Genomic DNA, 13,243 nt, shown 5'->3' with positions numbered 1-13,243 from the left:
CAAGAGAAGCTTATTTATTACTACCTCCTGTCCTTAATATAAGACCTCGTTTAATTTTTATTTTGATTCTAAATATAAGATCCCAATCTACTTTGTCTCTAATATTTGTGAATTTTTTTCCAAGGCAGTCCTTCTAATAATAGTAGTTCTAACCAACAAACTTGATTAGCAAAGATATTTTGGGAAAGACAACACATATTTATGATAAATAACTAACTTAACTTATTTCCTTAATCTCCCCAAATTAGTCAACTCACTCTTATAATTAGGACCGGAGGTAGTATTATACTACTTCGATTCTAATTATAAGACTCAGTTGACTAATTTAGGAAGATTAAAAAACTTAGTTAAGTTAGTTATTCGTAATGAATAGGTGTTATTTTTCCTAAAATATCCTTACTAATCAAGTTTGTCATCTAAAACTACCATTATTAAAAGACTATCTTGAAAAAAAGAGATAAATATGAGAGACAAAATAGATTGGGGTCTTATATTTAGAACCAAAATAAAAGTCAAATATGGTCTTATATTAAAGACCGGAGGTAGTATTACCTCCACTTTTAATAAAAGAGCTAATTTAACATTCAATTTGATCGTAAATATAAGACTCCAATCTATTTGAGTTATCTTATTTATTTTTTCTCAAGATATTGCACATGTTAAAAGTTTCATTGAATAATTATTCTAGCTAATACATATTATTAACAATAGTATTTTTTTTAAAAAAATCTATTTATTACAAATAACTAACAATTTTTTTTTGAAATGCTTTTGTCAATTAAAAATATTATATTTATTAGAATAGGAAAACGCAGTAGAAATTTCTTGAATCTGAGTCATTTCAAGTTAAAACCTTGTGTTGAAATTCTTAAAGCTATAAACGCTATGGATAGTTCTTTGTCTCCAATTAGTCTTTCTTTCCAGGCATAAACCTCTTTCTTTCTTTAAATAATAAAATATAGGATTAAGGTATAAAAATATTTATGTGTTATGAAAAATGAGAAAAGTACAAAGATTGGGATGAGGGTGATGGAGAAAATAAGAGGAAATTAGAGGAGAAATTAAGGGGGAGTTCTCACTCACTTCATTGTCTCAAATGTGTGTACATCATCTCCTATTTATAAGACCCCAATATTAAAGACTAACCTAAAGAGTTACAAGTACATAAAGAAAGGAATTAAGCAACATAATTGTACAATTGGAGGTTATAGGAAATCAATACTTGAAACCCTTCAATTTGGGAGTTATAAGGTATAATCCAATTAACCATGACAAGGAATCCCAAGAGACTAAGGAGTTATGAACATCCACACAACATAATATTTACAACACTTCCCCTTGGATGTTCATAAACAAATATTGTGCCTCATTAAAACCTTACTAGGAAAAACCCTGCGGGACTAAATCCTAGTGAAGGAAAAAGAGTACACAATATACATTGAAGCTGCTTCGTTAAAAAACCTTAACAGAAAAACCCCGTGGGAAAAAATCTTGGCTAAGGAAAAGAGTACAACATAATCTTTACTCCCCCTAATGACAACATCACTTTTACTCCCCCTATCAACAGCATCACTCTCTATCATTTTATCATAATAGAGTATACTAATTTCTCAAGTTGTCCAATGCCTTTTCAAGCATATCTTCTTTTTAGCTAAACTATGCATAGTATGTCGTCATCAAATTATATTGAAATGTATTCCTCTAACATATCTTCTAGATATGTGGAATTATCAATATATTCTTTACTTGCACTGAGAAAACTGCAAAGAAAGTTTATTCTGAAAAATACTATAATATATCTTGTATTGACATAATTAATTTAATTTGAATAAAATGATATCATGTAATAGTTTCGTAGAACTACATATCTAATCTCAGTTTCGTTATTCACATGCATACCTGTAGAAACTTATCTTTACCATAATATTGACAATATATGTAAATATTATTATAGAATAAATATATGGGACTTCTAATCTATTTAGTTGAATATATTTTGCAAACAAAATTATCATAACAAAATTAATCATTTTGCAATCATTGATGCATTCAATAACTTGATCTTCGAGTCAAGTAAGATACAAAATTTTTTATTTTCTAATACATTTTTCTAAGCCAAATATGTATACTCAGATTATCTTATTCAACATAATATTTTAAGCATTGGATGATTTTCTTCTATATAAATGCTTTTGACATTTTAAATCCCTCAAGAATTCTCATGTAAACTTCATTATTTAGTGAGTCACATGTATAGGCTATAACGATATCTGACAGATGCATATTTCATTTTTCATATACTGCCAAACTAGTAATATATGCAAAAATTATCTATCACAAAATATTATGCCTAATTATAATCACTGGACCTTTGTGAAATTCTTTATTTTCACAAGAATATTCATATGTCACATAATAACTTTGTTTTTGATGTGTTTGGACTGCAGGTCCATAATTTTCACATATTAAAATAATAATTATATTTCCATTGCATCTCTTCTCCTTTCCTTTTGCTTTTGGCCAAATTTCTACTTTCATATAAGATCCTCTTTAAAATCACGTGATATTATTATCAAAAACGTTGTCGACAACTTTATCTTTTTGATTCCATTTTTCCTCTTTTGACATAACTTATTAAGATCTCTTCATTACTTTTCAGGTACCTGAACCTCTTTTGGGGTTCTTTTTTTTTTTCAACTAGTTATGTCTCAGTACTCTTCTAGAGCACATGCCTCCTTAATATAACTTTTAAATTTCATGCTCCTTTTTGTTCAATATAATTATATTGGAATTGATTAATCTCTCATGCTTCAGGCATATCTCACTTTTATTTATACTAATTGGAGCATTTTCAACTAGAATATGAGATTTAGTAATACTCATTTAGGTCAGTAATAGCATCTGGCACACATTTTATAATATCTCATGGATGCATTCTTTGATGAACTTCTGGTTCATATTATCATATATCTGAGAATCTATACTTGATAATAATAATGCATTCTATATGTTATCTTTTCCAACTACTCAATTTCTCTCCCTCATGTTGGGAAAATTTTGTCGAATGACAATCAATTAATCATGCAGTATGAGTCTCCTCAATTCATTTGCTTCTTTTAGAAACATCCGTTTTGTTTCTTTTAGATACAAACAAGAAGAAGGAGGTTCTTACCTAACATTCATTCCAATTTTTTATATCCATCTATATGTATATTGTGGTGGATCAATAGACATAAGCATTGCACATTCAAACTCTTAAGATGGAAAGTATTTGATTCCTGACCAAAAGCCAATTTCATTGAGAGAATTTTATTGGCTTGATTTGCATAAATGTTGCAACATATCAAACTAAACAAGCCAACCCTGAGATGAAGATCTTGTTCTCAAAAGTATTGATCTAGCCATTCATGGAGGCTAATAATTCTGCCAGATCATTCTGTTAAATAGACCTTTCAATTATTTTCTAACAAATGCATGTTGATCACTGAAATTTTGGGATATAAATTCACAATCTTTTTCAATAGAAATTTTCTAGATCTCATAGTCTGGAACTTGTGCACTCAATGTAATGATTACTCAAATAATTTTACAAACTTCAGGTTGCAAATTAATAATAATACATGTAACCATCCTATAGATGCATCTATCAAATTTATTAAATACTTGTATGGTTTGCATGCTATTGGTATGGGCTCATATATCTGAATTTGATATATTTCCAGAAATGTAGAGATCCATTTTACATCATAACTAGTGATATCAATGTAATCAATTTTTCATTGAGAATAAGCAGCATATGAATTCTTGGATCATATAATATGTTGGCTATTCATGAAGAATCTTCTGGTTCTTCAATGAATGTCGATATATAATCATCAATAATTTGTTACATCATATATATTATTTATGATAATCAGACAAGCCACCCCAACTATACATTAATTAGGCGAGTAAACTTCTGGTTTACTGTAACAAGTTTCAAGTAGAACTCTATCCAATATCAACTCACACTTGTATTTTAACAGTCTTCCCCTCAAGTGTGAGTCATAAAAACATGTTTTCCTTATTCATGTATTTAAAAAACAGTGACTAGCATATAATAGGCTAATAACCTCTATCACTTGGAAGTCCAAGTACTTCCTAGTTCATATATAATTATTGATTTTAATTCGATTAGGCTATTACTTTTCAGACTCTTTCGAAACCGAAGTTCTAATGTAGATCAATGGGTCATATTTTTTTACCATTAATTCTTTATCTGCCCATAAAGAAAAATATGTATTAGTTCTTCAGGAACTATATTAATATTTTTACACATAATTCTTCAGGAACTAAGTAATTTGAGAAGAATAAAGAGACAAATTTATCTTAATAATATCGTAATATATAATAATAAATAGTTATAAGTATCATAAGTTTAACTTGTAATATATATAGAATTTACACATACTGTAAAGATGATTTTGTCCAATCAATCGAAATTAATATCAACTATTTATAATAAATTTTCTCATAAAGTTAAATAAATTTCCATTTTCTCAATTCAAATGTGACATAAATATACGATTTTTTCTCTCAAATGTCACAGCAAAAACTAATTTAATTGTAGATATACAATTTTCTTTTATACTTTTTCAAAATGTATGAACTTACAGAATTAAATAATGTTTGAATTAATCCAATAATCATAATTTTTTAAACTATAATTATTATTTGAACATGCTTAATTTATTCTCATAAACAAACTCATATAATTAAAAAGAACACAAATATAGAATATCTTTTAAAATAAACTTTCTAAGAATAAAGTGTAAAATTGAACTTATTGTCAAAACTTCTTAACATTAATATATATTATTTATTTAATTTGTAATACTCAAAATATATCTTTTGAAAAATTACTTACACGTTGTATGAATACTTAACTTTTCTTTCTCAACTAATTTCTTGTTTAGTTAAACTCAAAACAATTTCAAATGCTCACAATAAAATTTATTGTCAATAAATCACAATAAATCATTCAAACTAAGATCATACAAATAGCATATAAATAAACAAAATATGAATAATATATCATCTTTTTTATTTGTGCACAAATAACACAATAAAGTACCAATATCATAATATGACCTTTGATTAAGGTATAAAAATATTTATGTGTTATGAAAAATGAGAAAAGTACAAAGATCGAGATAAGGGAGATGGAGAAAATAAGACGAAATTAGAGGAGAAATTAAGGGGGAGTTCTCATTCACTTCATTGTCTCAAATGTGTGTACATCATCTCCTATTTATAGGACCCCAATATTAAAGACTAACCTAAAGAGTTACAAGTACATAAAGAAAGGAATTAAGCAACATAATTGTCCAATTGGAGGTTATAGGAAATCAATACTTGAAACCCTTCAATTTGGGAGTTACAAGATATAATGCCATTAACCATGAGAAGGAATCCCAAGAGGCTAAGGAGTTATGAACATCCACACAACATAATATTTACAACATTATGAATGTTTTTTTGGCAAATAGTAGTTGGTATCTTTATTAACTTAAATATGATGCACATATACATCAAAAACCCATTTAGAATAGCTTATAAATAGAATTTTAATCGTGATTTGCAGAATATGAGATAAATATATAAAAAAATGTCTCAATTTATGTAAAATGTGTTTATAAGTGATTTTAAACATGATGACAAACAAAACCTAAATGTTCAAAAATAATACTACCTCCGGTCCTTAATATAAGACCCTATTTGCCTTTTATTTTGGTCCTAAATATAAGACCCCAATCCACTTTGTCTCTCATATTTATATATTTTTTTTCAAAGTAGCTCTTCTAACAATAATAATTCTAGTCAATACACTTGATTAGTAAGGATATTTTAGGAAAGACAATACCTATTTAAAACAAATAACTAACTAAATTTACTTCCTTAATCTCCTCAAATTAATCAACTGGCTCTTATAATTAGGACCGGGGTAGTATAATATTAACTGTTTCATGATTATTTTTGCACATTAACTCTAAAATATAATACATTAGGGTAGCGGTGATCTAAAAAATTAACTCAGGCAAATAGGCAATAAGAATATGATGACAAATATACAAACAACTATATGTTTATGATTTTAACTCCCTAAATGTAACCTATAAAAATCATGTAATACACAAGGGGCTAAAAATTTTTTTTCCAAATTTAAAACTTTAAGGGAAAAGAATAAAAAAATAACTGTTGAATTTTAAAATAATGAATAGATGATTTTAGCCTATTAAAAATTTTTCAAACTTTAAATTACGTACTAGTAAACCAAACAACACCAAAAAAAAAAAAATTTAGACATATCATGCCATAAGTAAAATAAGTAGTTAATTAAATTAATTCCATCTTAAAGGTGACAACACTATCTTAACTCAATGAACATTATACCTGGTAAAAAATTTTATTGGCCAAGAGGATATAAATTTGAATAGGTGCAATTATCTTTAGCATGTACAACTTTTTTCCCTTTTGACAACTATTACACATAATTAAAGATGAGTTGCATAGAATTAGAGAAAAATTGTATCCGTGGAAGATAGTTGCACTCGCTAAGTTTAGGTCCTTTTGGCTAATAAAAATTTTAACCAGATACTTTTTACCAAATTTACCTATGAAAAATGCATTAGATCTAACTAGAAGATCTAACTAGAATATGGATCTCGGCCACACCATTGAGAAAAATGGGCTATTTTTTAAGCCCTTTTTTTGGCATGAAGGAATTTCCAGGTGACCAAAGACATCATGAAGCAAAATGAAACAATTATTTCTCGGCAGCGCTGTCATCGCCTATTAAGGCTCCTGATCTTCCTTTATGATTGATCATGTATACAATACAACTTGGAGAAACATATAAAACTTCAATCTCCGGATATGACTGGGCATTAAGAACTCTGCTTAATGCCATGAAACTCTCCTATCCAAAAATGATACAATCTGGGGAAATAATTGGACAAGAAAAAATATCGACGAATAAGAAAACAAATCTAGTGCATGCTTGGGTTTACGTTGGAAACCACCAAAAGCCATGCTTTGATGTGAAACCAAACACACTGCAAATGAGCCATCAGATCATCAAGTGACAAGCAGCCTTCCTCAGTCAAAAATTTTCTCCCCAGTTGAAAATTGTAAGAATATTAAGGAACTAAAAAAACATAGCAAGCCAGGAATGAAGAACACTGCTCTCCAGCTATCAGGACCTGTAAGATCTGAATTAGCAGTTTTAGCAGCTTCAAGAAGTCTGCCAGTAAGGTCCACTCCAATAATTCCGGCTAAAGTGCCTGCGGTATTAGAAACACCCATTACAATTCCGGCATATCTTGGAGCCACATCCATGTGATTCACTGCAAATCCAGCTCTGCCCAGAGCCAGAAAACCCAGAGCCACAGAAGAACAGAAGATAGCCCCACCAGATGTTCTGAATATGGGAATTACAATCAATGCAAGAGAAGCAACTAAAAATCCTATGGTATTCAAGAATTTCCTGGTTTTTGTCACAGACATTATTCTCTTGGTGATTAAATGATCAGCAACTACACCACCTATGTTTGAGAATATAAACATGTTCAGATAAGGCATCATTTTTGAAGAACCCATATCTTGAAGGCTTAGTTTAAGGCCTAATTCAAAGTAGGTTGGCAGCCAATTCATCAACACATATAAACCATAATGAAAAGTGAAATTGTTCACAACGATTGCCCAGACTGGCAAGCTAGTTAGGATTTTCATCCAAGGGATTTTGGCTGCTTTGACTGAAATTCTTCCATTCTCAACCTTTGATCTCAGATTCCCCTTGATAGGCAACAATAATTCTCCAAACCCGGAAGCCGTGGCCTTTGGATGCTCAATACGAGGAGGATCACTGCCATATGTAAACCAAAGTAAGGACCACATGCCACCCATTGCTGCCTCGGCAACAAATATAGATTGAGGACCTCTAAGTTTCACTAGACTGGGAAGGACAAGCATTCCCATTGCTGCACCTAGATACATCCCAGAAGTTGTAAGAGAAACAGATCTAGATCTTTCATGGGGAGGAACCCATTGTGCTAGAACAGTGTGGATGGAGGGAAAGATGAATCCCTGTGCCACACCAACCAGCAAACGCGCAATTATTAACACAAAAACTCGATTGGGATCTAACGGAACCAATGCACAAGTTAGTGACCATACAACAAATGAAAGAAGGAGAACTGTCCTCCCTCCGATTTTCTGAGCAGCCCATCCCCCTGGCACTTGCGAACAAGCATATCCATAGTAGAAAGTAGATAGTATAGCCCCTTTGCTAGATTGATTCACTCCAGCAGCATCAGCAGCAACAGTATATGCAATTGAAAACCCAACCCTCTCTATGTAACAAACAGATGTGCAGATAAAGGTCAAAACGACAATCAGGTAACGCTTAGGGAATTTCATCATCCACTTCAACCACTTCACCTACACTTCAACCCATTTACTTGGTTGACTCATTCAGATTTAGCATCCCTCTAACAGATTGCTCTTCTAAGATGATGATTCACAAGATTCAAGGAACTTATGCCCATAAATACTTCAACTTCACAACGGATCTTGGACGCCAGATGAAATCATTGATAACATTACCCAAAAACTTCATCATATTTGCTTTTCAGACCAAGAAGTAAATAAAGAAACGCAGAAGGGCCCACGCAATGCCAATTATTTAGCTCCGTTGCCAATTATTTACCACAGATCAAAACAAATCAGCTCCATACGCCTGAAATGGAGAGAAGCGGATAAAACCCACCTCATCTTTTTCAAGAATTTTTCACTTTTCTGTGAGTTTTAAGAGTCCTGGCATTCAGATAGGGACCAAGAAATGCAAGAGAAGAATGATTAAGGATAAAAAGTCAATAAGAGGAGGGAAATGGAGTGAACTGAAATGGGGTCACGTACCTCGCCAGTGACGGACAGAATCAACGGCGTTCGTCACCGTCGAGACTGGAACGACGGATCGGAAAATAGTGGCGGGAGCTGGAATACAAAGAGAAGAAGAAAATATGGCAACTCGAATCGGGGGAAAGAATGCAGCCCCCTTTTACTTTTTTTTTTTTTTAATAGTGAAAAGAAGAACTGCAGTAATTCTTGCCAAACTCAAAACAGCTTTCAGTTAAGATGCCGGGAGCGGCTCATTGAGAAAAACGCAATTAGAAGTTCAAAACGCGTTAGGCATGTCGGTGAAGTTGTTGTCCTGGATTTTTTTTTGGGGGTTTTTTGTCAAAATATTTATTGAGGTCGTACTCATTATTTCTAATTTGGTATTTTAAAAATATATACTTTGAAAAATTTACATAGTTCCAAAAAAATGAGGAAAAATAATATTTAAAGACCCTAAAATTATCAAATTCCAATTTAGATACTCCAATTCATATAATCCCTTGTTTATGTGGGAGACATAAACTAAAATTGAAATTAGTGTCTTTTCCTCTCAACTCGGACACTTGGCTGAACTTTCCCATCTTTCTATATTTCGGTGTTCATGGAAAAGCTCGTATCATGGGGATGCAGTAAGCACAAGGCTTGAACAAACTCATTAATTACGTTTTTTAATACTCCTCCGGTCCTTTATAAGACCCAATTTGACTTTTTATTTGGTCCTAATTATAAGACCCAATCCATTTTCTCTCTTATATTTATGCATTTTTTTCCAAGATAATCCTTCTAATAATGATAGTTTTAGCCAATATACTTAATTAGCAATGATATTTTAAGAATAACAACACTTATTTATTATAAATAACCAACTTAACTTACTTCCTTAATCTCCTCAAACAAGTCAATTGGGTCTTATAATTAGGACCGAAGGAGTACAAAAGATGATTTATTTTTATAATTGACTGAGTGATAACAAGTTTTGATTGTCAAATTACAAATATAAAGTTGAGAATACTAGTAATGTTTTTAATACACGTTATTTCTATAATATAGCAAGTCCTAAATACAAAATGACAAGCCTGAAATAGAGATTAACAACATACTTTCTTTAAACTAATGAAAAAATTATACATCAACATTGTTACTGACATATGACTATTAACAAATGTTAAATAGAAAGTAATAGTATTGTCATGGTCGTTAACAAAATACTAGCATTACTATAACACCATCAAATTTTCATGTCATTGTATGAACATAGTACCAATAACAACACTTACATTAAAAATAACAACATTCTTATGATCAATAACAAAAAATCAGTATGACCATGATGGAAGTTACAATACAAACACCTGGCTTTTACGTTGTTGTGATTGAAGTTCAACAAGGAATCAAAGTCATAATTGTTGTTTTTGTTCTTTAGGCTCTCACATGTTGCTTGTTATGTTCCATTAAATCAATACTCCTCCGGTCCTTAATATAAGACCCATTTAACTAATTTGATTAAATTAAGGAAGTTAGGTAAGTTAGTTAATTATAAGAAATGTGACATGTTTTTCTTAAAATACCATAATCATCTTTCTTAATACCTCCTATTCCTCTTTTATTTGATTATGGTTAAAGGAATGTCCATAAGGGTAATTTAGAGAAAATTGATAAATATGAGAAATAGGTCTTATATTTAGGACCAAAATCAACTCAAGAATTGGGTCCTATCTTAAGGACCAGAGGAGTATCATTTTTAGCACAGTTATAAAGCTGGCATCATCTAATGCTATCTGGTTAATCCCATCGTTATTATTCTAAATGTAATTTGACTTTAAGAAGAATCTAATCTCATACCATGGTTGCTTCCTTTTGGTATATTAGGGGAGTTGGGTCAAGCAGGCCAACCTAATATTCCTTTTTCTTTCTTCTAAGGAAGCTTATCCTGCCATTTTATTCATTCACCCTCCTCTGCATCATTCTTCCATTGACCATGTTCCTTCCAGAAGCTGAGATGCATAGCTGGTTGTTTGTTACATTCCTGGAGTCATGTCTCTCCTAACCACTTTTCCATGTTTCCATGCATTTCCAGTTATAGTGCCTTGCCTCCTTTTGACAATACTATGCTAGTGACTAAACTTAGGGCCTGTTTGGGATCACGTTTGGGGTCCCAAACGTGCATCTCAACCGGCAAAAGTTCTTTTTATGTTTTAGTATATGTTTGGGATCACTTATGTGGAAATAAACCTTTGGTCCCAACGAGCGGTACCAGTGAAGCTATTTTACATTACTTTTAGAGAAAAAGTTCGTTCCTGCTGTAGAGAGAGAAGATGTACAAGAGAGAAAAAAACATAAAAAGATAGAATTTCTTTGGAAAAAACCCCAATAATTTAATTAATTTAATTTATTATTTTTTAAAAAATTTATCAAATTGTATGTATATGATATATTACCTTGACTCTTTAAAATAAAATTTATGATTTCTCTAAAATACTTATATATTCTTAATCTTTTTAAATTAGTTAATTGAGTCTTGTATAAAAACTTATGTCCTTTTCAATCATTTTATATCTAAACTTTTTTTTTATTTATCTAAACAAATTTTAACTTTTCAAACTGACTTTTTAGAAATATTAATCCAAACATAATTTTATTTTTCTTACCTCTTTTAAAATAGTCACACTATATACATATAATATTAGATATGTACTATTTAATAAAATCTATGTCCTTTTAAGTCATTTTGCATCCAAACTTATTTTTACATATATCATCCAAACAGGTTTCAACTTCTTAGACCAACTTTTTTACAAAGCCCAATCCAAACATAAATCACATTACACTATCTGATTTTTATTCAATCTGACTTCTGTAAAAGTCAGATTGAAAAAAAATTACTTCTACCACCGCTATCTCAAACACACCCTTAATGTTATAATATCCATTTGCTTTGGAAGTTCTCATGAGTGGGCAGTTACAAAAAAATTGGGAAGATCATTAGAGATAGATCTGGGTACTTTGAGAAGGAATCTGGGCCTCTAATGAGATCTACCAGCCTAAATTTAATGTCTATTGCACAAATAAAATGACTGTTTCAAATAGTGAGCAGGATCCTATGAGTGGAATACGAACTTCAATCCTCGCTTTCTCTGCCTTTTAACCTCAGTCAGAACTTCCACTAGGAGACAAGAAAACATCGATTTGGGAGGGAGGGAAGAAGCACAAGGACGATACAAGTACCATTCAAGGGGATATAATTGGAACGGAAGAGGATATGACAAGCAAAATGGCATTTTGATCATTTTCCCCTGTGATTTCATAATTCTAGTTTAGCCTTTTGTCTCTCACAGGTATTACTTTAATTGAGATTTCATAATTTTGGGGCCTCTAATTGTCCTTTTCCCAAAAATTAACTTGCGAGGGATAACTTTGATTTGTTTACAAGATTGGTCTTTCTTTGCAAGGGAGGGGAAATGCAACGTCTGTTATACCCTCCCTCCCCTCTTTTTTAATAAGAACTTGGAATTTGAATTCCAAAAAGTTTGTTTTTTAAATGTTTATTATTTTTAACTAATTTTAATTATTTTCTTAAATAATATAATTTGGTTAACAGATTTTTGTAAAAAGGACAAACGGAAATAGAAGGGACTAGTCTTTCACAATATGATAAATCAAAGTTCAAATCCTCACTGAAAGAGATGCTTACATTGATGCCCAAGAGTCAGTTAAACAGAATTGCCTCTAATACAATGGTAGTTATACTTTGCCAAAAAAAAAAAAAGGCATAACAAATCTGAGCAAGAGATCATCACATCACATTAAGTAATATCAGCTACTATCCATTTGGTATGAGGGAATGGGAGGATAAAAAAATTTTAATGAGTTCGATTTAAAAAATTGGAGAAGCAAGGTTAAAAATTTTAAATGAATTTTGCCTATTCTCTTATCTTATATTTTTTCTTTATCAAAATTTTATAACACATCTTCCTAATTTTTTAAATTAAGCTCATTAAAAACTCCCAAATTTCTTCATACCAAACGTCGGGTAAAGTATTATTCCCACAGAAGGCAAAATCAACGCCAACTGCCCAACTTGATGAAACTCGGCTGCCAGGAAGCTTTCTAAAGCATTATTGCAAGATTTGTGCTTTTTTGGACCTTACGTAATCTACAAATTAGGACAGATGAATAAGTCCAACACACCGACACATTATAAAAGGAGAGATTTTATTATGCTTACAAGATGTATCATGTTTTCCGTCAGTCAAAACCATTGATTTAATGTACATAACTAATACTATTACTCATATTCCTATCCACC

The 13,243-nt window shown here is 31.0% G+C and overlaps 1 protein-coding gene across 1 annotated transcript; it reads right to left on the bottom strand.

Moving 5' to 3' along the window:
- Positions 1-7,029: 7,029 nt before the first annotated feature.
- Positions 7,030-8,481, bottom strand: LOC114738822 (probable anion transporter 5). Its single transcript, XM_028926880.1, has one exon. It carries the CDS (start codon positions 8,458-8,460, stop codon positions 7,138-7,140), a length of 1,323 nt encoding a protein of 440 aa, XP_028782713.1. The 5' UTR covers positions 8,461-8,481; the 3' UTR covers positions 7,030-7,137.
- Positions 8,482-13,243: the final 4,762 nt, after the last annotated feature.

Source organism: Neltuma alba, unplaced genomic scaffold (genome assembly GCF_004799145.2).
Source record: "Neltuma alba isolate B1F8T4 unplaced genomic scaffold, ASM479914v2 tig00013692_pilon, whole genome shotgun sequence".
NCBI lineage: Eukaryota > Viridiplantae > Streptophyta > Magnoliopsida > Fabales > Fabaceae > Neltuma > Neltuma alba.
The sequence above is the reverse complement of the archived record's forward strand: the minus strand, read 5'-3'. Positions and strand labels throughout refer to the sequence as shown.

What these genes read in the sequence shown, in the direction of transcription:
- LOC114738822 (XM_028926880.1), bottom strand. Translation starts at nt 8,460, where the DNA reads ATGATGAAATTCCCTAAGCGTTACCTGATTGTCGTTTTGACCTTTATC.